This window comes from Carassius auratus, chromosome 9 (genome assembly GCF_003368295.1).
Source record: "Carassius auratus strain Wakin chromosome 9, ASM336829v1, whole genome shotgun sequence".
NCBI classification, from domain to species: domain Eukaryota; kingdom Metazoa; phylum Chordata; class Actinopteri; order Cypriniformes; family Cyprinidae; genus Carassius; species Carassius auratus.
Window position 1 is genome coordinate 20,171,571 of NC_039251.1, and position 24,789 is coordinate 20,196,359.

Genomic DNA, 24,789 nt, shown 5'->3' on the forward strand with positions numbered 1-24,789 from the left:
CCAACATTAAAAGAATGGTTTGTGAAAATTAATAAATCAATAAATACAATTAGGTTATCAATTTACTTTACTGATGCTGACATTATAAAATTTTAATGACCAGGAAGCATTAAAAATGTGCTTTTTATGAGGACATCCAGTCTGCTTTTTTTGCAAAATAAGAACTAGGGCCGGCCGGCTTCATAAAGAAGAAAAAGTAGCCGTCCATATGATTTGTGGTCTACAAGTTGAAGACACCCCAAACCTTTGTAAGAAACAGGTCATAAATTACTATTCACTGAAAATCTTGTCTTCCAGAACAGGCCACAAATCTCCTTCACTAACCAAATAAGGTTTAAGCCTAGCTCTTCTCCTTTTGTGGAGTTAAGTGCACTGTGTTTCCTGACGAATGCAGATGAGGAACACTCTGCACATCACCAGTAATGTGTTCCACTCAAATAAATAAAAATCTTACTGCTTCATAAAGAAGTAGATGACAATTTTTTTTTTTTTAGCTGTTCATGTAATGCATTTCTTTTAATTTCATTACTTGTCAATTAATCGATTGCTTAAAAAAACATGAACTTACTTGTGGGAACAATGCCTTTGTAGGTGCTGGCAACATGACCATTGAGACTGCGAGTATTGACCACTACATGGTAAGTTTCGGCTGCCTCCAACTCAGAAATGGAGAGATGGCTGCCGGTCACATTTTTCCTCAGCACCAGACTGTGATCCTTCAGGCGAGTCACAGTAACCTCATGGGTGGCCTTCGAATCACCACTCAACCACTGCAGGGAGAATCCGCTGGAGGTGACGTTAACCAGGTGCATTTTCTCCATATCTGTTTCTGGACATCAACATACACACAATGTGACCAGAATTCAACCCCAAACATGTCTCTATAAACAAATACCCACAACCTACGGTGCCTACTGTCAGTACCTGTATGTTTTCTGTCATGAACCTCCTTCTGTCCATGCTGCGTCTGGTGTATCCTGGAAAAGACACCATAGCAACATTCACACAATTTATTAACTCAGTATTAATGTGAATGAAGTTATTAAGCAACTCATAATGTCTGTGAATTGCTTTCTATCAATGCAGAAGCAACATAGAAAGTGGACATATGCGGGTTTCAGACCATGTTGCTCATAAATATACTCACTCTGTTTTTGGCAAACTGACTGGGGATTTGTGTGGCTGGTCACTTAGATGCCACTGACACTTCTTAGAGACTTCAGGTGACAAGTAGAAAGCATTTTCAACTATACAGAAAAAAATGAAACTGTCAACAACAGTTTTTGGTACCTGGTACAAAATGACAGGCTAATACATCAATGGAGATTTTGAGCATGTTAAAACAATTCTCTGACTTACGGCCAAGGTACTTGGGCAACAGTCGGGCAAATGTCTGAATATGATCATCATAGAAGCCTGAAGGTTTATCCACCCTCTTTAAGAACACATCTGAAGGCTCGCTTGCCACTTGGGCCAAGACACGGACATCCCCTGGACTAAACCGCTTTCCAACTGCAATCACCACTATGAAGTATCCTTTGCATCTAACTTCAGTGGCAGCCCTTATTATCCTCTCCTCATGCAGTTCAACTGGTCCAGTCACCAACAGAACTATTACCTTCAAATTGCGGGGATGTGGTGCCTTCTCAAACACATGTTCAACAGTGGCTTCAAGAGCATCTGCAAGGGCCCGTCCTCCTTCAAGCTGGTGCACCTTATCCAGTAGAAAACTTTGAACACTATTTGGTGACTTGTGATCTGTCAAACCAAAGGTCACGCTGATGGGAATGCCACTGCCATTGTGCAAGTATTCATAAGGTGCATGCTGAACAAGTGCTACTCGAGCATGATGGGCAGTGCTGGCTGGCTCAGGGGACATTTCTAGCTGTTCGGTCATTAGAGCCACATATTGCTTTATCTCTGTGAAGACGGAGGGCCAGGTGCTCTCTGAACTATCAAGAAGAAAGACCATGTCGATGTCCAAGTCAGTGGTGGGATCCCTCCGACCCCGGGCTCCAGTTCGTGGGGTATAATCACACATCTGATCCGGGGCACAGAAATCTGGCAAAAAAATTAAAATTAAAATTAAAAAATGAAAGAAAACCGACATTTGAATATTATCTGTTGGTACTCTTTTGCAGTTTTACAAATTTTGGTGGCTTTTCGTGTTTGTTGAACTCTGTTGTGCATGATAACACAGTTTTACCCAGGCAGATATGGCAGGTCATGATCTTCTTGATGACATTGTTGTATTCAGCACTTCCAAATGAGGGTAAAATGATAATCTGGGCTAAAGCAGTGTTGTTAAGCTGAAACAGAGTAAACGTATCATACTTAATGGTATTCTTTCTTTTATGCCAAATACTTCTAGCTGTGTCAGGTTTTTAATTAATTGACTTCTGATTCACTAAAACACTAATTAAACTTGTCAGAGTTTGTGTAGAGTTACAGATAATTCGTCCTAGTGATTGACATTTCCCCCATTTAAATTCGAACACAGAAAATTTATGTAAGCTTCAAATCGATTTGGAAGTTACCTTAATGAAGGCGTGAAGTTACTTAACACATTATTCAAAATCATATGACCTGAAATTAAGCCCAACTACGCATTAAGGCACAATACATGCAGTATTGTTGCAGTATGCAGTTACTGCCTCTACCTGCATGGCTCTTGAGAGTTGGCGATCTTCACGGTTAAGAAGGAATACAGAGGAAATTCCTGCATCGTAGAGGCGCAAAGCAGCGGCACTTAATTCTTGATTGGCTTGAACAGCACCGTTGACAAAGAAAACAGCAACCTTCCGCATTAGGAACCCACTGCGAACTCTCTTGAATGTATTCTGGGCAACAAAGTTCATAGCTGTCGCCAAGTTGCGCTGTTTGCGGGTCTGCTGAGTCTGGAGGCCTTGAACGCGCTCAATAAGTGTTCGCTTCTTCTGGGTATCTGCAAAGCGGATCTCAGTGGTCACCTCATTGTTGTAGAGTGCTAGAGCAACACGGGCACCTCGGGGACAGTTGCTCTCAGCAATAGTGATGTCACTGACCAGGCGGAGAACAGTGTCACGCATGTTGTTGAAAGCAGGGCGTGTTACACCATCTGATGCATCCAGGGCAAAGGCCAACTCAGTAGGGTATAAAGGACATTCCTGAGCACCTGAAGAATTAGAAACTCAAGCTAAAGTACAGTTTTATGCAATGAGTGCTTTAAAATGTGACCCCTACAGTACAGTGAAAAAGCAGAAGAGATTGTTAATTTAAACACTTACCATAACAGCAGGCTAAAAGAAGAAAAACAAATAGAGAAATATTTAAAAATTTAAAAGCATAACTATTAGAAGGTATATAAAAGGTATAACTCAAACTATAAGAAAGACAGCATAATTAGACACTGTACAATCACTATACTTACGACAGTTATCCCTAATTTTCTTGACCAGATCACATTGCTGTCAGGACAAAAATATTTGGAATTAATGTTCCAAGCATGAAAGTAGAACAAAACAATAAAGAAACTTATTCAGTGAAAGAAAGAAAAAAGTACATACCACTGGACCAAGTCCTCTGGTTCCTTTTGGACCCTGTTTTTGTCAATAGAAAAAAAAAAGACACTTTCTCAAGAGCTGAACACAGCTGGGTAGAACAATCTGGATTCATTCCATGGAGCATTTTTGTGTGCCAAACTAATGCCTGACACTAATTAAAACATTTAACAACTTGAGTAAATCAAAGCTTATCACTTGCAGAGAGAATTGAACACTTTGTAAGAATGAACATCCAAAGTCATTCCTATTAATATATATATATATATTTTTTTTAAAGCAGTATTATATTAAAGTATGGTGCTTACATGGGGCCCTGGGTATCCAGTATCTCCCTTTTGTCCAGATCCGCCAGATTCCCCTGAGGTACCCTACACAAACATATTATTAGTGATTATCGGCAGTATGGATGTAAGGATCCACTTATAAATAATTCCATCAACATTACTCACTCTCTGGCCATTGTTTCCTCTAGGTCCAGGTCCTCCCTTTGAACCAGGGTCACCTGCTTCACCCTTTGAATCAATTCAAATTTAACAGTTAGTTAGAATTTAAAGGGTGCACAGTAGTATGAGTACTACTGTATATACTGTAAAACATTCAAAGGAGCAGACAACATCAGTAAACTCACCTTTGGACCAGGGAAACCAGGGAATCCTTCATCACCCTAAAATAACATTTAAGAACACTCAGTATAAAATACAAGTTTTTGAGAATATATTAGTATGCAGAGACATAAACTGAAATAGACATCACACGTTTGGAATAATGAACCTCCCAGTAGCTCTGGAGTCTAAGGGTATTTCTGGGGCCTGGAGAAGTTTTGTCATGCCCTGACATTTGTGCTTTTTTCAGTTTCTTATAAATATCTAAATGGGTAAAGTCTAATCTCACTGTAAACAGCATAAACTGGGCTATAATAATATGTGAAATGCATGTATGTACATGATTGTGTTTTTGAGAAAAAAAAAAGTTATGCGTGGTTAGTGAAAAACTAAAAATGTTAAAACACTTGAATAAGGCAATAAAACACATAAAGAACAATGGTTCCCAGGATTTTTGAGAACTGAAGCTTGTAGCCTAGAATTTTTCTTTCTAAATTATGTGAAAATCATCTTGTTTACTCACTCACAGAAAACAATATATTGATTTAAATTTCTAAGACCCTTTTTGTTGGTAAAAGTCATATGCGAGTAGGCATCAACTATCATGAATATCATTGTGATTTACACCTGAGAAGACAAAGGCCTGTATAATGAGCTGCAAAGCTGATTATTACGCTTTCCATTGCTCAGTTTATCTGCAGTCTGGTCAGCTATCCTTGTGGGTACTCTCCATAGGCATAATGGTTTTTATACTGTACAGACCGTATTTTCTATCACCCTAGACCAACCCTACCCCTAAACCTAACCGTCACAGGAAACTTTCTGCATTTTTAGATTTTCAAGAAACTTCACTCTGTGTAATTTATTAGCTTGTTTACCCGTGGGGACCTCAATTTAGGTCCCCACCATGACACAAGTCCCCATGAGTCTGTGTGTATTCAGGTTTAAGTCCCCACCAGAATAGAAAAACAAGTACACACACACATACACACACACACCTTTCGTCCTTTCGGACCAGGTATACCAAAACCATCTCGTCCATCTTCACCCTGTATGCACAGGAAACAGGAATACACTTAGTTTGATCTAGGCTAAACTGCTGTCATACAGTCGATTGATCAGTCGACAGATCAATTATCAATATGCTGTATGTTTTAATATGGAAGTAATGTTTATAATTATTAAATCTATTAGTGAAAGTTTTATATAATTACACTGATTGTTATTAACATTTGTTACAATGTATGAAATGTATTTGGTATGACTGGTGCAGACTGTGACATCTCACTTACAGGCTCCCCACGGGGTCCCAGGGGTCCAACGACACCCTTAGGTCCTGGCTCCCCTGGTTCACCCTTTAGAGTGAATAAGAAAAAAGTGAATCAGAATTGTATCAATAATATTGTATAAAAGGTGCAATGATCATACATTAAGAAGCTGAAAGAGCACCCTAATTCTCACACTAATGCACTGAAACCAAAATGTAAGTAAATTTCCTCTTCTCAAACTGTACAAATACAAACTTTCCAGAAGCGTTGCTTTCAGTTGACACAGAGATGTTTCCTTTAAAAAACAAGCTTGCCAATTTCAACTGGAACATGAGAGTGCAACTGTCTTGCAATTAATTGATAAATGTTGTTAAAGGTAACCAGTACCTTCCGGCCAATGGCACCTCTTCTACCCTTTTCTCCAGCAGGTCCTGGCAGTCCTCCTGGCCCCTAAATATATATATATATATATATATATTGTTTCTTTTAATAAGTAATAAACCCACAATTGTATTTTTTTGTTTGTGTGTGTGGCATAAAACATTCACACAAATGGTAATTATTATTGATACCATCATCCCTTGAGAAGTATTGAAAACAAGAAAAGAACTTCTCTTACCCTTGGACCAGGGTTTCCATCCTCTCCTCTTAAACCAGGTGCTCCAATTGGTCCAGCGGGACCCTGAATCAAGCACATATATGCAATAGTTATATTACATAAAAATATATAGTCTCTTTGATAATAAAAATGTAGCATATGTACAGCCGATAAATTTACCCGAGATCCTCCAATTCCTGTCTCTCCTGGTAAACCATCACTCCCTGGCCTTCCAGGAGCACCCTAAAATGCAACAGGATCTTTGATAAATAATAATAATAATAAATATAAATATAAATATAAATATAAATATAATAATCTTAATGGAACATGATCTTCTGAAATGTATTGAATATCTACTAATGTAATTAGTTTTAACATATTTACAGTATGAAATTTACAAAATATCTTAATGGAACATGATCTTCATTTATTATCCTAATATGGTTTTTGCCATAAAATAAAATAAAAACAATAATTTTGACCTGTACAATGTATTGTTGGCTATACCTACAAATATGCCACAGCGATTTAAGACTGTGGTCCAGGTTCACATATGTGTACTCACCGCTTGACCAGGAGACCCCCTTCTACCATCAGGGCCCTTTTTCAAAAGAGAAGGTGGTGAATAAGATTATGAACCGAACAATCTGTCATTCAACATTTCATGGATATTCCATATAATATTATTTGAAATGTATTGCCATAGACAACATGAAGCTATATATTAACTGTCAAAGCTAATATATAAATTGATTCTTATCTCATAACACTCTTAGATTCTAAACATTTGATTGAGCTGTTTGGGGTTTTTAAAAGATTATTTATGAACTGACTGCAAGGATTTTAGCCCAATTAGCACTGCTGGGTAAGTTAGAAAAGACATCCTCTTTGGTCGAGGAAGCATACCCGTCTGCCTGCTTCACCAGGTCCTCCTTTATTTCCGTCCACTCCTGGCTCTCCCTAAAGAAAAAAATTCAGTGAATTTCAAAAATGCAATTACTGTTGTGGATTTTATTAACATAGACACAAATACACATTTAGGACACACTAACAAAATGTGCAAGAATTACTACTATACGTAGTTTTAAAGTTTGACTATGACCAGAGACTAAAATTACATGTAATGAGAAATAGTTTAATCAAATGAAACATAATTAATGAAACAACTTCTACGATTTTTTATGAGATTATAGTGCAGAACTATAAAAGAAGCTTCATATGAAGCTTAGTACGTTACAATATTGATGTGTGAATGTGCTACAGTCCTGACCAGACAAATAAATGGAAGAATCTACCAAAATGACAAACAGTATGAACTATGGTAAAAAAAAATTAAAATAAAATAAAATAAAATAAAATAATGGACCATACCGGTGGGCCAGCATCGCCTGGATCACCTTTTGGTCCCCTCTCGTTATTGTCTCTTCCTGGGATGCCCTAAAACAACAAAAACAGCATCAACCTTACTTATTGAAGGAAGAAATACTCATTCTAAATTAAGTCAAATCCTTGAGTAAATAAGAGAGCAGACATATATGAGTATGTATAAAATACATACGGGATCACCACGTATTCCAGTCTGACCAACATCTCCTGTCTGGCCTTTGGCTCCTTTAGGTCCCTAGAAACATACCAACAATATCAGAATAACTATATTTAATTTCAATATATTCCTCATGACCCTACCCTCCACTATATTCTAAATGACTTACCCTTTCGCCAGGGTTTCCTCTGTCTCCTGGAGGGCCAGCAACGCCAATTGTTCCCTGAAAGACAACAACATATTTTAAATGGTATACACAAAGACTTAAACAAACTATTGTATAACTGATCACTACCAACAAAATCCCAAATAGCTGACCTCCTCTCCATTGATTCCATCTAAACCAATCTCTCCAATTTCACCCTAAAACAAAACAAATGCTTTCAATTAAATATACTCTTATGTTAATTTTTATCATGATAATATATTATCAATTTACTATGACATGATAACAAAAGTGTTTCATCTATGTGAGTTCTTACCTTTTCACCATTGTATCCTCGAGATCCCTAAATAAAAGTAAAACAAATACATTAGATTGGTTACATAATATTTTAACCATAATGTGCCGCCTTAAATGAAATTTAGTTCAACTTACTTTAACACCTCTTTGACCTGGACATCCTTGGAATCCTTGAGTTCCATTTACACCAGGTGGACCTCTCTCTCCCTGAGAAAATATGGATTATCGCAATCATGAGAAACAATATGCCACTTACACAAATGTTGCATTTTGTCAAAATGTTGCCATCAAACTAAAATCTGATTTAATGACAACAGAAAAGTTTTGGTTGTTCATGATGAATTTGTGAGCAAAAACATTAAAATAAATAGAAAAGAAACTCCAGTGCTGTGGTTTAAATTAATAAATTATCATATTTTATTATGTAACATGCTTTCCGTAACACATTACCGTAACAATTGTAAAGATATGTTAATGTATGTGCAAAGATCTTTCCATTTATTAGTGCATGCTGTAAAATCTATGTAACTTTATGAGTAGTGAAAAACTGGGCAATTACAAACTATTGAGAAGGTAGATGTTAAATCACAGATAAATGTGAGTGAAAAAAAAGCCTTTTAAATCTTTATATATATATTCATAGTAGATAATTAATACATGCTTACCGGACCACCTTCATAACCAGGATGTCCTCTCAAGCCTTGACCACCAGATTGACCCTATAGGCAATCAAACATTGACATGAGCAATTGCTGATTCATTTCAGAATTTTTTTTTTTTTATCTGTGTTGTAGTATAAAATGTTGTTTTTCAAAAACTGAACTTGACCTTTGGTCCAGGAACACCAACAGCTCCTCTGTCCCCTCTCTGGCCATTACACTTGCATGGAACAGAACAGCATTCCCGCTCAGCAATGTTATCCTTAAAATGAGACAACCAAAATAATATTAGACAAACATATTCGACTGTCTTTGTCATTTTAGAAGGTCATCCCTTAGTGAGCTTATCTGACTGAGCAATTAACAATTAGGACAGTTCTCACCAGTTCTTCCAGAAGTTCATAATCCAAGTCTATGAGGTTGACACGCAGAGGTCGTGTGTACCTAAAGCCACGGCCAAATTCCAAGAGAACTGCATCCTCAAATTGTGGCACTCTCTCCAGTGCAACAAGAATGAAACTACTGACACCTTAAGGACATTTAAAAAAAAAAAAATTATGGTAACATATTATGAGATGTCTAAATCATCATCAACAACAACAAATATAAGTATTGGTGATTATAGAAATAAAGAAAATGAACAGACAGCCTATCAATATTTCAGTGTAAAGTAATGAAATTCTATAATTTTCATATATATATATATATATATATATATATATATATATAAAATCATGATTACTCTTACCATCTGAACGCATCAGCTCAACTCTCTCTTTCAGGATGTTGTACTGGGCATCCAATCCATCAGTTAAGTGGATCACAACCTTCATGGGTGTAAAAGAGCGATTAATAAAACATTTTGTAAAAATAATTGTTTATAAATAAACAGATATATTCAGTACTGTACATACAATATGGTTAGATAAATTTGCCCTGAATGAAATGATTTACCTTGACACTATCTGAAGGCTGACTCTTGAATCTATCAGTATAAGCTTTGATTGTGGCAGCATTTAGAACAAAAGGTCCACGATTTCGGAGGGCCTTGAAGGGCTCAATAAGCTCCTTGTATCTGTTGGTGAAGTCCAATTGAACAGGTTCAGAGGCAGAGTCCATTGCTAGCATGCCCACTTGTATTGAGGGAACCTGGCCAGAGGTACAGCTGATGGGCTGCATCTGGGTAATGCGTTGGAGAATAGTTTCCACCTTCATCTCTAATGTTTTCTGAGCAGCAAATATGTTCTGTGCACCCACATCAAACCCCACCAGAACATTCAACTTGCATTCTGCCAGAAACAGAATTACGAATTAATACAAATTGAGAGTAAACCTCTGTTTAGAACACTTAAAATGTACTTTCACTTTATAAATAACCTTAAAAACCAAACCTTTTGTGGGAGCCCGAGTTTCTCCAGTGCACAGTCCTATTCCATTCACCTCATCTTCCATTGTTTGCAAAATCTGCTCATTCAGTTCAGAGAGCTCTTGGAAGGTGCTGGCTCGGGCCACTGTAGTAGTTTCACTGCCCAAATTATTGAGCTCATCCTCAATATCACCCACCCCAACAGCATAGATTCGCACACCACTTTCTTTGAGAGCTTGTGCCGCTGACTTGCTGTCATCCCTTGACCGTCCACCAGTGACTACCATCAGGATCTGTGGAATTCCTGCATCCTTCCGACTGCCTCTTTCTTTGACAAATTGTGTTTTCTGAACATGGCGAATGGCATTGCCTGTTTTAATTTCCCGACCTCCCTTGTACTCGGCTCGAGCTATGGCATTAATAATATCATCCTTATTTTTGTAAGTATTGAGGTAGAATACGTCAGTCACATCTGTAGCATAATGTGCTAGACCAATCTGAAGACTGTCTCTCTCAGTGTAGAAAAGGTCAATTAAATTAATAATGAATTCTTTGACCTCTTTAAAATTTTCCCTGCCAAGATTGATTGAGCCATCAAACAAAAACACAATGTCAGCAGTCTTGGCCTTTGGGTCATAAGGATCTAGGGGAAATCAGAGAAAATAAAACAGGCTGAATAAATGAACACACAAACATTTATGGCCTATTACTACATACCCATCATGTAAAGAATGTCTAACATAACAATGACACTAAAGCTCTACCTACCTGGCTTTTCGATCACCTTTGTAATTGTTTCATTAAGTCTGGCTATAAACTCGCTCTGTATGTTTGAAAGATTTGGGAAAGCAGGCACCTGCAGGACATCATCAGTAGAGGTAGTAATCTGTGCCAGCTGTCTTGGGTCTGCATTTCCTGCACCAATTCCTATACAATTGACATCATTTTTTTTGAGAAGTGGGCCAAAAGTAGATACATCGGAGGTTGATCTTCCACCAGTTAGCACAACTAAATGCTGGGAAGCCTGTGATAGACGTACCCCAGCAGATGCCTGGAGCTCGTTTTGAATCACATAATTTATCGCTTCAGCTAGATTAGCACCACGTCCACCCATATGACGCAATCTCTTAATTGCAGAGATGACAGATTGCTTGTTGTCATGAGAGTTCAAAGAGAATTCAGTTTTAGACCTTTCACCATACTGCACAAGAGCCACACGGACTTGGTCAGGTCGTACATCAAGCTGATCAACCACTTTCAAGATAAAGTCACGAATGTGAGCAACACCGTTTTGTCCAACACTATCAGAGCCATCAATGAGGAAGATGATGTCCTTTCTTCCAAGACTGAGTGGGACTGATAGGAAACAAAAATTAATACATTTACTTATACATTTCTGCATGATCTATTATGGATTAACTTGGAATAATGGTTTTAATAAAATCTGAAAAAGTGGTATACCTCTAGGCGTAGGGGGGGTCGAAATTTGATCACTGGTCATTGTACTGACTCTGGTGAAAAGCTGTTGCTCCACTGTTTTAAGTTTCTGGAAGTCTGCAATGGTGAATGCTAGTTCTGGACTAAAGGAAATTAATTTGAGCTCCTCTTCATCAGCATTATGAGCTCCAACTGCTAAGGGGGCGATGCGGCTTGACTTCAGTAGGTTAGCAGGGCCAGAGACATCATCATTTGACTTTCCTCCGGTTACCAAGATGAGAAACTGGGGCACACCCTCTTCTACACGGCTTCCGGCTGATCTTTGATAGATCTGCTTTGAAACGTATTCCAGAGCTTGGCCAGTGTTAAGCTGATTGCCACCTTTGCTTCTCATTCTTCGTATTGCCTGGCGAACTTCCTCCTTGGATGAGTGCTCATTGAGAAGAAACTCCAGTTTGGGATCATCACTGTACTGCACAACTGAGACTCTCACATTGTCGAGACCCACATCTAACTTCTCCACCACTCGCTGAACCATATCTCTTATGGCAGGGAACTCACTCCGCATCTTTGTTGTGCCATCAATAAGGAAAACAACATCCCTTTTATCTCCTCCACGAGGTACTGGCCCTGGAATTACAATCTCTATATTTTGAAATAAAGAGATGAAAATTGTACATAAAAAATAAATAGATCTTAATACACAAATGTACCTAAATGCAAATTATACACTAAATTTTCAATTCTTTCATTTTAAGTTCTAAAAAATGGCAGGCAAACAGTATTCAAAGTAAAGGACTTAAAAAGGACTTTACTGAACACCTGAAAATGTTTTGCTGATCTGAACTGATTCACACTTGATAAAATGTTGTAAGCAATTGTTCGATTAATATTCCATGTATGTTGTAAATTTAAATGTAAATATGCGTTAGACTGTTATCTTTGTCCAGTTATTTTATTGCAATGTTAAGAACTTTAACTGTTTGTGCTATTATAATTGATGTGAGCCTTTGACCATTGTAGAAGGTCTGTCTGTCTCAATGTGTCACACCATGAGTGCTGTGTTTTGCTGCGGTGTCAAGAATGCCTTAAAAGCCGATGGAGAAGCTGAACATACTTAATGTTGTCTTTTTGGCCACAGTCCATTACATTTACATTTAGTAATTTTGCAGATGCTTTCATCCAAAGCGACTAACACTTGTCACTACATGTGTATACATAAATTATTCTTCTTAAAGAGGCAAACAGACACAGGAAGTGCTCATAATACCAAATGCATACAGCACACAACATTGGAAAGCACTTTCTTGATCTAGTAATTTATAATCTGATCAGCAGGCTTTATGCAGCAACAAGAATATGGCCACATTTTTCTTATGCAAAAATTTTAGCCAATCATAACAGTGAAAGTTGAAGTCTTAAAAGGCAGCAGCAAAACTGAGCATTTTATTCATATGGTTAGAGACACGGTGGAAAATGGTAATGTATTACCAATAGATGACTGCAATGCATCAACACATTTAAGGAATATAATAAAATGTGTCATGAAAACTTTCAAACCTTCACAGGTGTATTTTTTATGCTTTTCCTGTTGAAAAGACTAATAAAGCTGGTGATATTCATTTTGCATTTTAGATGCTGTTCCCAGCATAGAATGCTAGTGTTTCTAGCAAACATCTTAACTAGGTTAACAACAGCAACACTTCCTTGGTCAACCAGCAATAAGTGTTAGACCATACTGGATAACCATTTTCTCAAACTTAAAATTTAAAAGAGAACTAAGTTTAACCACCAGCTTTACCAGATATAAAAAAAATCAGATGTAATGGAAATTAATTCTGGTCTATGCTGGCCTTTTCAGCAGCATTACCACTTCAACAAGAAACCCAATTGTGAAATGATTAGAGTTACCTGGAGGGTATACAGGACGTAATTTGGATAACTCCTCACTAGATAGCTCTGTCAGAGTGTTGATGAGTGTGTCCTGAATTGTATATAGTCCAGGCAAGTCATCAACTGTGTAGGCAAATCTGGGGACATAGGATGTCACCTGCAGTTCCTGAGTGTCCACATCTCTTGTTCCTATGCTAAAAGGGACGACTCCTGACTGTTTCAGTGCAGTTGCAGATGGTCTTATATTGTCTGAAGCTTTTCCTCCTGAAATCACAACAACAAATTGTGGAACTCCCTCCTGTTTCCTTCCACCATGTCCAGGAGCCAGGATGTCACGACTAACAAATTCAATGGCCAGACCAAGGTTACGCTGTCTCCCGCCTCGTTGTCGAAGTTCCTTAATGTCGTTTAGGACACCTTCTTTGGACCTGTGTGAGTTGAGGTATATGTCTGCATACGGTAAATCTCCATACTGCACCACGCCTACTCGGATCTTGTTCTCGCCAACATTGAGGTTCTCCACAACTCTGCGCACAAACTCCTGTATAATTGGGAACTCTCTGCCAACACCTTCAGAGCCATCAATCACAAAGATGATGTCCTTCTTAGGTCCTTGGGACTCGGCTAAAAAAAAGAAAGAAAAAAAAATTCAGATTTATTATCAAATGTTGCTGACTAGATGACGGACAGTCTGTATACACACCCAACAGCAACATGAATACAATAACATAAACTGTACAATCCTTTGTTCCCGATCAATGAAAATACCTAATTTTCACCTTTTTTTAGATTTGGCGGCATTCATTACACAGAGCCAAAGTTCAGTGACAAGTGAGGCGACAGTGGAATAGCGTCTGGGCATGCAGGGCATGCAGATGCATTTGGCCCCAGGCAGTTTGGGGGCCTGCTGAGCCCAGGGGCCTAGCACTTGTCCTACAGCTTATCAGAATTTTCTCCCTGAGTCCGACTGGAGCCGGTGTCTTTTTTTACTCTTTCTACCCCATACACAGCTGCTGTTGCAGCCATTACAATACATTCAACAAAAAAAAAGGTGCCTCACGATGCCATAGAAGAACCTTTTTTTTCCCTAAATGGTTCCATAAAGAACCTTTAATATCTGAAGAACCTTTCTGTTCCACAAAATGGTCATTGTGGCAAGAGAAGGTAATTCAGATTTTAAAAAAAAGTAAGAAACAGATGGTTCTTTAAATTGTTCTTTGTGGAACCAGAATTTTGTTTTTTTAATGGCAAAGTGGTAATAATTAATTTAATATTAAGTTAATTTTGAAATATGTTTGGAACATTTTATGTTTGTTAAAAAAAAAAAAAAAAAAAAAAAGATAAATGTGCACTATTAGGTGCATATCTGATAGTTTGTGACGAAAGTGGAAGCCAGCCCAATCTCAAAAAAGAAAAAGAAAAACAGGATGCGCATTTTGCATCTCTGACTTGAGCGGGAGAGCTTCACAAAAATGTACCTAAACTCAGCAAATACCTGCCTCATAGACATAAACATTTCTACAAAAAGCTTTGAATTACTAATTTAAAACTAAATAATTCAAATAAAAAACAAAAACTCATTCATAATGTTATCTGAAAGAAGCATTTCTCTCTAAAGGCGCATCCAATTGAGAAGATGGCGAGTCAGGATTGTCAAATTCATTTTTGTGAATCGGACTCAAAAAAAAAAAACACTAGTTTATTAACAAATAATTCAAATATCCCCTCACTACTTTTTTTTTTTTTTTTTTTTTTTTACTTTTTTGTTGTTGTTGTTTTGTTTGTATGTTTTTTTGTTTTGGTGTTTTTGCCCGCTGTGCCAAAAGTGTGTGCATTCAGTAAAACTATAGCCTTTGACATTGTGATATCTTGAAAAATAATGAAATAAGATTAACATCATAATATTTTAGAAATATAGTATTAAATTATGATATGATATGCTATCTGCAACTAGACGGATGTACTGTTACTTCCTCTACAGTCAGAAATCTGGGTGTTATATTAGACAGCAATTTGTCTTTTGAAAATCATATTTCCAATGTTACAAAAAAAGGCATTCTTCCATCTTAGAAACATTGCCAAGCTACGAAACATGTTATCTGTTTCTGATGCAGAAAAGCTAGTTCATGCATTTATGACCTCTAGACTGGACTATTGTAATGCACTTCTAGGTGGTTGTCCTGCTTCGTCAATAAACAAGCTACATGTAGTCCAAAATGCAGCAGCTAGAGTCCTTACGAGGTCAAGAAAATATGATCATATTACCCCAATTTTACAGTCTCTTCACTGGCTACCTATTAGGTTCCGTATCAGTTACAAATTATCATTACTTACCTATAAGGCCCTAAATGGTTTAGCTCCTGCATACCTAACTAGCCTTCTACCACGCTACAACCCATCACGCACCCTAAGGTCACAAAACGCTGGACTTTTGGTAGTTCCTAGGATAGCAAAGTCCACTAAAGGAGGTAGAGCTTTCTCACATTTGGCTCCCAAACTCTGGAATAGCCTTCCTGATAATGTACGGGGTTCAGACACACTCTCTCTGTTTAAATCTAGATTAAAAACACATCTCTTTCGCCATGCATTCGAATAATGTATCTTTTAAATTGTGAGTGTAGTTGCATCTGATCAAAGGTGCATTTTTATTCATTAGCTTGGGTTAAACTAATTTTACTTTGTTGGATCAGCAGCTATGCTAATGATGTCTCTATTTTGTTTCTATGTTTCGCCACGGGTAACTAGGATTTACACAAGCTCCAGTCTGGATCCAGAACACCTGAGAAGAGATGATGCTGACCCTCAGAGGACCTCATATGATGCTAACCCTGAATCAACAAGCAGAACTAACAATTATTGCTAAATGTGTGACTGCATCATATAATAACTTAATTAATAATATTGATAGTTCATCGTCTAGCTGACTACGTCTTGTATTATTATTATTTTTTCTAAAATCCTGTCAAATGTGCACAAACTACTAGCTACTACTAAATATTGTAGAAACATAATTTTCTGTAAAGCTGCTTTGTACCGATTTGTTTTGTAAAAAGCGCTATACAAATAAACTTGAATTAAATTGAATTGAATTGTTATATTATATTGTTATTGTTTTTGGCACTTATTTTCTGACAAAAAATAAATAAAATAAAAATAAACTGCATCCAACCTCTCATTCTTCACATTTAACATGAAAAACAGCAACACAAATGTTAATAGACTGACTAACGTTTTTTGAAAATCTGATCAATCGATTTCATGAGACATTCGTTTGTATTAAATTGTTCTGATTATTTTTTTTTTATCATGCATTCAAATGTTATTTCTTGTTGCAAATATTAATTAAAAAGGAAAATATCATTGATTCATATGCCACTACTGGCGAATTATCTCACTACAAATTAATTTAAAGTAGGCACTTTGTAGTAACAAAGCTGTGATTAGTTGGTGGCTTGTGTGATACAAATAGCCTAATGAATGGACTTGAAAACACGATCCACGAAAATGTATTTACTTCACAAAAATCAACAATATATTAAGTAAATGTTTTTAATTTATTAATTTATAAGTAATTTATTTGTTTATTTATTTGCTATGGGTCCAGGGCTGACTTGCTATGCCACTGCGAGGCGATATCGTGTTTGAAATGGAAAGTGATTTTGATATTGCCTAATTGTCAGTGAACTACGGTTCTGTGTAGTGAATGTTGCTCAATCTGAAACAAGGGGTGCGTTCAGCCCCGACAAAACGTTGTGCAACAGAAACGGTGATGCGTTGAACACACTGTTCTGATGACGCAAGAGTTGCAACTATGGCAGCTGAGAAAGCCATTATTTGTGTTCTTTGTGAAGAATTTTCGGAGCCATCTATTTAGCCTCACATACTGACTTTATTTGTAGTTCATACGGTTTTAATACCCTGTATTTTCTTTCTCATTTTTAGGAAAAGCAAGCACTTAATTACCATTGTTTATTTCTATACCAAATGTCATTCACTTGCAATGAAGCTAAAAAATATAAAGAACTACATCATTATGTTGATAGTATATTTTTACAATAAAACATGACACACATGTCTTCTAATATCCTCAGTTGTTGTGTATACCGAGCTGCAACGAACACATTTGTACATTATTTTCCTTGAAGCCATTGTGCGAGTTCACTTTAATACCGCGTGCTTTATATACATGTTGCTGCTGATTGGACTGCAGTTCTGACACACCCACCAAACAAGAGAAAACGCATCTCAAACCCCGTTGCACACCGGTGCACGCCGTTTCCATGAAACATGACGTTCAATCCGGAAACCGTAGCAAAACGTTGCGCACCGTTTTGAACTTGAACATGCCCCAGGTGATGGAGATTTACTACTAATCACGGGACCGGTGTAGCAGTCGATTCTGTTCCCCTCGGAATGTCTGTTCCCCTTTACGCAAACATACTACAATTCTTGCGTAGTTGCCGAGTTACTATACGTACGATCAGAACTAGCGTGCACAAGAAGCGTGACTGGATGTACGGCAAGTCAAATAGTTCAAAATACCGTCCTAAATCTTAAACTTGAAAATAAATTTAAGACGAGAGGTTTTTCAACCAGAAATGTAAAAAAATGAGACAAAAATAACGGAACAACTGCAAGATGAATAATAAAAAAAAGAACATAAACGGGAGTGTGAGAATAATTTTACTATGCTGCAGTGTAGCAAGAAATTTGTCCCTTTTTGCTTTCCTTACATCCAGGTGTGTTTGGTGTATTAGCATGCGGGAACGTTGCCAAATCCGCGGAATTTAGGCTACTTTGGGAAAATGTTTGATTAACTATTTGGATTGGTTTATTACACGGACCTGGCAACCCGAGGGGAAACAGATCGACATTCCGAGGGGAACAGAATCGACTGCTACACCGGCTTTACTGACAAGATGCGCTTGACATTCGAATGCGATTAACAGCTCTATTCGAAACACTGCAACCTTGATAAATTGTAAACTTGGAAAGTAACCATACTAACATATTTGATATGTGTGACCCTGGAACACAAAACCAATCATAAATAGCATGGATATACTTGTAGTAATAGCTAGCAATACATTATATGGAGATAATAATAAAGATTATCGATTTTTCTTTTATGCAATCATTAGGATATTAAGTAAAGATCATGTTCCATGATGATAGTTTGTACATTTTCTGCTGGTAAATATATCAAAACTTAATAATTTGTGTATTAGTATTATGCATTACTAAGGATTTCATTTAGACCACTTTAAAGGGATTTTTTTTATCCTTAGATTCAAGATTTTCAAATAGTTATATCTCAGATAAATAATCTCCAATACAATATTTCCATATATCAATGGAATGCTTATTTATCTTTCAGATGATGCATAAATAATCAATAAATAAAAAGATCCTTATGACTGGTTTTGTTGTTCAGGGTAACATATATGCATTTAAACATGGGAAATGAATTTAATGTAAAAAAGACAAATTAAATAATAAATAATTAGATAATAAATCTTAAATACAAAAAAAAATCAATCAATTATTCAATCAACGCAGACTGAGCAACACTGGTCTACACACATTTAATATAAAATATGAAGTCTCAAAAAGCACAAAAAAATTAATGTTTCCATTTACTAAATGTTTATAAATAATTAGGAAAACTAAAGAAATTTGGATATTATATTCATATATGCATATTCCAGGAAGAAAAAGTATGAATGAAGAAATACATGTAACATTTCAATAGATCAATAGATACGATGTTGGACCCTCCATTAGTGAAAGTCTAGAAATTTTTGCTCATTTTGTTGAACCAAAAGAGAACAGTACATCTCTCCTTAACAAGCCACAAACCTTTAGATAACATTCATGATTTTAGCATGGTAAAGCACAATATATGAAACAAAAAGTTTAATCATGACAGCAGATACTTACCTTAGCTGACATCATAATACCTAAAAGGAACTACAGCAAAAATGGTTTATAAATTTCTTACGGATTACTGTAGTTGTGATTTACAATACTGTATAAATGCTAGTAAAAAACTGCAGGTCTTAACTGGGAAGATAAGCAAACTCACTCACTGAGAGTGCATTACATCACATCACGTTAGCTCACTACCACTTTGACTACCTAAGCTGCGAGTAATCAAAAAGGCACAGCCTGTCAGCAGGCTCTTATGAAGATCTGCCATGCACATACCGGTCAGAGTCGGAGAAGTTGGGGTTGACAGGCATTGCAACATCCTGGACAGAGGCCAGCAGCTGCTCTTGGACTTTTGGAAGCTCACTGAAGTCGGACACAGTCATAGCATAATTAGGTTCGTATGAAATTCTCTGCAATTCTCTGCTATCAGAGCGCCTGGATCCTATTCCAAAAGTCAAAATGCCAAGCTCTTTCAGAGAGGAGGCTGCTGCATCAACACTGTCAGATGACCTTCCTCCGCTAAGCAAAACCAGTATCTGCGGCACACCTTCCAGCCGCCTGCTGCCAGAGGTGGCAGTAAAGACACTGTCTCTGACGTACTGGAGAGCTGCCCCCATGTTGAGGGGTCTGCCTCCTTTGTGTCTCAGGCCTCTGATACGGTCAAGAACTTCTTCCTTTGTCGTGTAGCTGTTCAGATAGAAATGGACCTCAGCGTCTCTACTGTACTGCACCACAGAAACACGGTCTCTGTTGGCCTCTATGTTGAATTTCTCCCACTACTCTTTGCACGAAGTCACGCATAGCTGGGAAAGAATTCCTAGTGCCATCTGAACGTCCAGAAGAAAGACTACGTCCCTTCTGGGTGTGGTGTAAACAGCTAGGAAGGGGGAAACAGCATCATTAACGGCAAGAAATATCAATAACGTTCATTAAACTTCAGAATGTCATATCAGTTCACCCCCTCAATAACAGTCCAAGCTCTGGCTAACATTCCCACTGCTCACAAATTTTTATATAAAGAAAACAAAGGGGAAAGAAAAAAGGGAGGGCATTAAGTAGGAAGGCGAGACACAGTGTACTATGACGTTCTGCCATGCACATACCGGTGACAGCTGGTGATGTTGGAGTGATGGGAATTGCAACAGCCTTGACAGAGGCTAGCAGCTGCTCTTGGACTTTCGGAAGCTCACTGAAGTCGGACCACGGTCAGGGCATAATTGGGGTCGGATGAAATTCTCTGCAATTCTCTGCTATCAGAGCCCCTCGATCCTATTCCAAAGGTCAAAACTCCAAGCTCTTTCAGAGAGGAGGCTGCTGCGTCAACACTGTCAGATGACCTTCCCCCACTAAGCAAAAACCAGTATCTGCGGCACACCATCCAGTCTCCTGCTGCCAGAGGTGGCAGTAAAGACATTGTCTCTGACGTACTGGAGACCGGCCCCCGTGTAGAGGGGTCTGCCTCCTTTGTGCCTCAGACCTCTGACACTGTCAAGAATGTCTTCCTTTGTCGTGTACGTGTTAAGATAGAAATGGACCTCTGTGTCTCCACTGTACTGGACCACAGAAACGCGGTCTCTGTTCTCATCTATGTCCAATCTCTCCACCATTCTTTGCACAAACTCTTTCATTGCTGGGAACCCATTCCTAGTGCCATCCGATCCATCCAGCAGGAAGACAACATCTCTCCTCTGCCTACGGCCCTCAGCTAAGAAATAACAGTCACGGGTAAGATGGGGGACATTGTAAGGAAAAAAATAACGGAATAGGGGAAAAACAGCGTATTGCATTACATAGTAGATGCTTTGCCATTAATCGTGCTTTCTGTGTTTTTTGATATCATCTCACCTCCCGCAAAGATTTACGACTCAGGAAGAAATCATTTTCCTTCTCTAACTAACTAGAACTACAGGGTAAAGCACAACTCACTACAACATTAAAAGCTGTGAGGAAGTAGAAGAAGCATGTTTATTTATTTCTTACCTATCGTCGTGGTAGTGGTAGACGTGACCTCTACAAATACTGTGTCAATGTTGCTGAAACAGCTGCTTGTTGGACACTTGGAAGGTCAGCAAAATCACTTACTGAGAGTGCATAACTAGGCTCATGGGAGATCCTCTGGAGTTCGCTGCTGTCTGAGCTCCTTGACCCTATCCCAAAGATAAGCACTCCCAGCTCCTTCAGGGATGAGGCCGGTGTATCAACATTATCAAATGACCTTCCACCACTCAGCAGAATCAGTAACTGGGGCACACCTTCTACACGTCTGCTTCCAGAGGAGGCAGTGAATATATTGTCCCTCACGTACTGCAAAGCTGCCCCTGTGTTGAGGGGTCTCCCTCCTTTGTGCCTCAGACCCTGACTGTGTCAAGAATGTCCTCCTTTCTTGAGTATGTGTTAAGATAGAAATGGGCCTCTGGATCTCTGCTGTACTGGACCACGGACACGCGGTCTCTGTTCTCAGACACATTCAGTCTCCCCACCATCCTTTCAACAAAGTCGCGCATCGCAGGGAAAGAGCTCCTAGTGCCATCCGAACCATCCAGCAGGAACACCACATCCCTCTTTCGCTCAGCTAAGGATAATCAAATGGAACACAGAGTCACGTGAGCACTTGGCATCTGATATTTTCTGTAGGTGTATGCATGCTCTAGCTGGCAGCAGCAAATGGGAAGAGACTCTCCCGCCCTTTAAGCTATTTTACAACCAATCCGATGGCCAAATGTTAGTCCCATCTGCTAAAATAATACCTCGTTTTGGTCAGAGTAAATCTGCCTAAATTTAATGAATGCGAAGCAGTGAAATAAGGTCTAAATTTAAAGGTTATATTGGTCAAAAGACAAAAACTTGGCCTAAAGCAAGCTAACGAGTGAATGAACAAACACTTTAAAATGTATCAGTGACTAGAGTTCAAGCCCTTGGCTTTTTAGCCTAATTTCCCACGGCTCTGCTCACATGCATTGCTAACTTAAACTGTTCAGGGTCAACTGCACGCTTTGCAAAGAGGAGCTCAGAGTACTGTTTTCTAGAGGCATGCGGGAATCTGTCTTACCCGGCACAGTAGCTGTCACCGGCTTGACTTGACCAAGCACATTGTTGAGGGAGCTGATAAACTGCTGTTGGACACTGGGAAGGTCAGAGAATTCATTGATGGACTGTGCATAGGTAGGAATCATTGGCAATTCTCTGCACCTCTCTGCTGGAATTTCTGGTGCCGACACCAAAAATCAAGATCCCGCCCTGTTTCAAGGCGGAGGCAGGTATATCTATGTTATCGCTTGACCGTCCTCCACTGAGGAGGATGAGAATCTGAGGGACACCCGCTTGCTTTCTACTCCCCGCAGAGGCGGTGAAGACATTGTCCCTCACGTACTGGAGAGCTGCCCCAGTGTTGAGGGGTCTCCCTCCTCTATGCCTCAGACCTCTGACAGAGTTCAAGATCTCCCCCTTTGTTGTGTAGGTATTCAGATAAAAATTGACCTCTGCGTCTCTACTGTACTGCACCACGGCAACACGGTCTCTGTTTGCATCTATGCTGAATTGCTCCACTAATCTTTGCACGAAGTCACGCATCGCCGGGAAAGTATTTCTAGTGCCATCTGATGCGTCCAGCAGGAACACTACGTCCTTTCTGGGTATGGCGTCATCAGCTAGGAAAAGAAAACAGCATCATTAACACCCGGACATTTCAAAACATCTTTAGAACATCACGTTAGTTCACTACTCCTTTGACTATCTAAGCTGCGAGTAATCAACAAGGCACAGCCTGTCCGAAAGCACTTGTGAAGTTCTGCCATGCACATACCGGTCAGAGTCGGAGAAGTCGGCAGTGACAGGCATTGCAAACATCCTGGACAGAGGCCAGCAGCTGCTCTTGGACTTTTGGAAAGCTCACTGAAGTCGGACACGGTCAGAGCGTAATTGGGGGTCGGATGAAATTCTCTGCAATTCTCTGCTATCAGAGCCCCTCGATCCTATTCCAAAGGTCGAAACGCCAAGCTCTTTCAGAGAGGAGGGCTGCTGCATCGACACTGTCAGATGACCTTCCCCCGCTAAACAAACCAGTATCTGCGGCACACCCTCCAGCCGCCTGCTGCCAGAGGTGGCAGTAAAAACACTGTCTCTGACCGTACTGGAGAGCTGCCCCCATGTTGAGGGGTCTGCCTCCTTTGTGTCTCAGGCCTCTGACACGGTCAAGAACGTCTTTCCTTTGTCGTGTAGCTGTTTCAGATAGGAAATGGACCTCAGCGTCTCTACTGTACTGCACCACAGAAACTCGGTCTCTGTTGGCCTCTATGTTGAATTTCTCCACTACTCTTTGCACGAAGTCACGCATAGCTGGGAAAGAATTCCTAGTGCCATCTGAACCGTCCAGAAGAAAGACTACGTCCCTTCTGGTGTGGTGTAAACAGCTAGGAGGGGGGAAAACAGCATCATTAACGGCAAGAAAATATCAATAACGTTCATTTAAACTTCAGAATGTCATATCAGTTCACCCCCTCAATAACAGTCCAAGCTCTGGCTAACATTCCCACTGCTCACAAATTTTTTATATAAAGAAAACAAAGGGGAAAGAAAAAAGGGAGGGCATTAAGTAGGAAGGCGAGACACAGTGTACTATGACGTTCTGCCATGCACATACCGGTGACAGCTGGTGATGTTGGAGTGATGGGAATTGCAAACAGCCTTGACAGAGGCTAGCAGCTGCTCTTGGACTTTCGGAAGCTCACTGAAGTCGGACACGGTCAGGGCATAATTGGGGTCGGATGAAATTTCTCTGCAATTCTCTGCTATCAGAGCCCCTCGATCCTATTCCAAAGGTCAAAACTCCAAGCTCTTTCAGAGAGGAGGCTGCTGCGTCAACACTGTCAGATGACCTTCCCCCACTAAGCAAAACCAGTATATCTGCGGCACACCATCCCAGTCTCCTGCTGCCAGAGGTGGCAGTAAAGACATTGTCTCTGACGTACTGGAGACCGGCCCCCGTGTAGAGGGGTCTGCCTCCTTTGTGCCTCAGACCTCTGACACTGTCAAGAATGTCTTCCTTTGTCGTGTACGTGTTAAGATAGAAATGGACCTCTGTGTCTCCACTGTACTGGACCACAGAACGCGGTCTCTGTTCTCATCTATGTCCAATCTCTCCACCATTCTTTGCACAAACTCTTTCATTGCTGGGAACCCATTCCTAGTGCCATCCGATCCATCCAGCAGGAAGACAACATCTCTCCTCTGCCTACGGCCCTCAGCTAAGAAATAACAGTCACGGGTAAGATGGGGGACATTGTAAGAAAAAAATAACGGAATAGGGGAAAACAGCGTATTGCATTACATAGTAGATGCTTTGCCATTAATGTGCTTTCTGTGTTTTTTGATATCTCACCTCCCGCAAAGATTTACGACTCAGGAAGAAATCATTTTTCCTTCTCTACTAACTAGAACTACAGGTAAAGCACAACTCACTACAACATTAAAAGCTGTGAGGAAGTA

The 24,789-nt window shown here is 39.2% G+C and overlaps 1 protein-coding gene across 1 annotated transcript in view; it reads right to left on the reverse strand.

The window, feature by feature from the left end:
• The window catches only part of LOC113108061 (collagen alpha-3(VI) chain-like), a gene marked incomplete at its 5' end in the record, with an annotated part of 28,588 nt that extends 4,003 nt beyond the window's left edge, over positions 1-24,585 (reverse strand). The window contains 52 exon segments of the mRNA XM_026270885.1: positions 569-829; positions 925-977; positions 1,148-1,247; positions 1,360-2,061; positions 2,207-2,309; positions 2,661-3,154; positions 3,267-3,278; positions 3,410-3,446; positions 3,546-3,578; positions 3,848-3,910; positions 3,992-4,054; positions 4,171-4,206; positions 5,143-5,193; positions 5,437-5,499; positions 5,800-5,862; positions 6,032-6,094; positions 6,191-6,253; positions 6,579-6,614; positions 6,920-6,973; positions 7,385-7,450; positions 7,572-7,634; positions 7,726-7,779; positions 7,875-7,919; positions 8,039-8,065; positions 8,155-8,226; positions 8,685-8,738; positions 8,848-8,940; positions 9,062-9,207; positions 9,427-9,505; positions 9,633-9,967; positions 10,070-10,687; positions 10,813-11,400; positions 11,506-12,126; positions 13,393-13,998; positions 19,582-19,603; positions 19,605-20,078; positions 20,080-20,138; positions 20,141-20,182; positions 20,409-20,505; positions 20,507-20,659; positions 20,661-21,010; positions 21,286-21,349; positions 21,352-21,671; positions 21,674-21,877; positions 22,355-22,472; positions 22,474-22,952; positions 23,108-23,228; positions 23,230-23,430; positions 23,432-23,714; positions 23,945-24,078; positions 24,080-24,405; positions 24,408-24,585. Of these exon segments, the coding sequence (XP_026126670.1) occupies positions 569-829; positions 925-977; positions 1,148-1,247; positions 1,360-2,061; positions 2,207-2,309; positions 2,661-3,154; positions 3,267-3,278; positions 3,410-3,446; positions 3,546-3,578; positions 3,848-3,910; positions 3,992-4,054; positions 4,171-4,206; positions 5,143-5,193; positions 5,437-5,499; positions 5,800-5,862; positions 6,032-6,094; positions 6,191-6,253; positions 6,579-6,614; positions 6,920-6,973; positions 7,385-7,450; positions 7,572-7,634; positions 7,726-7,779; positions 7,875-7,919; positions 8,039-8,065; positions 8,155-8,226; positions 8,685-8,738; positions 8,848-8,940; positions 9,062-9,207; positions 9,427-9,505; positions 9,633-9,967; positions 10,070-10,687; positions 10,813-11,400; positions 11,506-12,126; positions 13,393-13,998; positions 19,582-19,603; positions 19,605-20,078; positions 20,080-20,138; positions 20,141-20,182; positions 20,409-20,505; positions 20,507-20,659; positions 20,661-21,010; positions 21,286-21,349; positions 21,352-21,671; positions 21,674-21,877; positions 22,355-22,472; positions 22,474-22,952; positions 23,108-23,228; positions 23,230-23,430; positions 23,432-23,714; positions 23,945-24,078; positions 24,080-24,405; positions 24,408-24,585 (9,442 nt within the window).
• Positions 24,586-24,789: the final 204 nt, after the last annotated feature.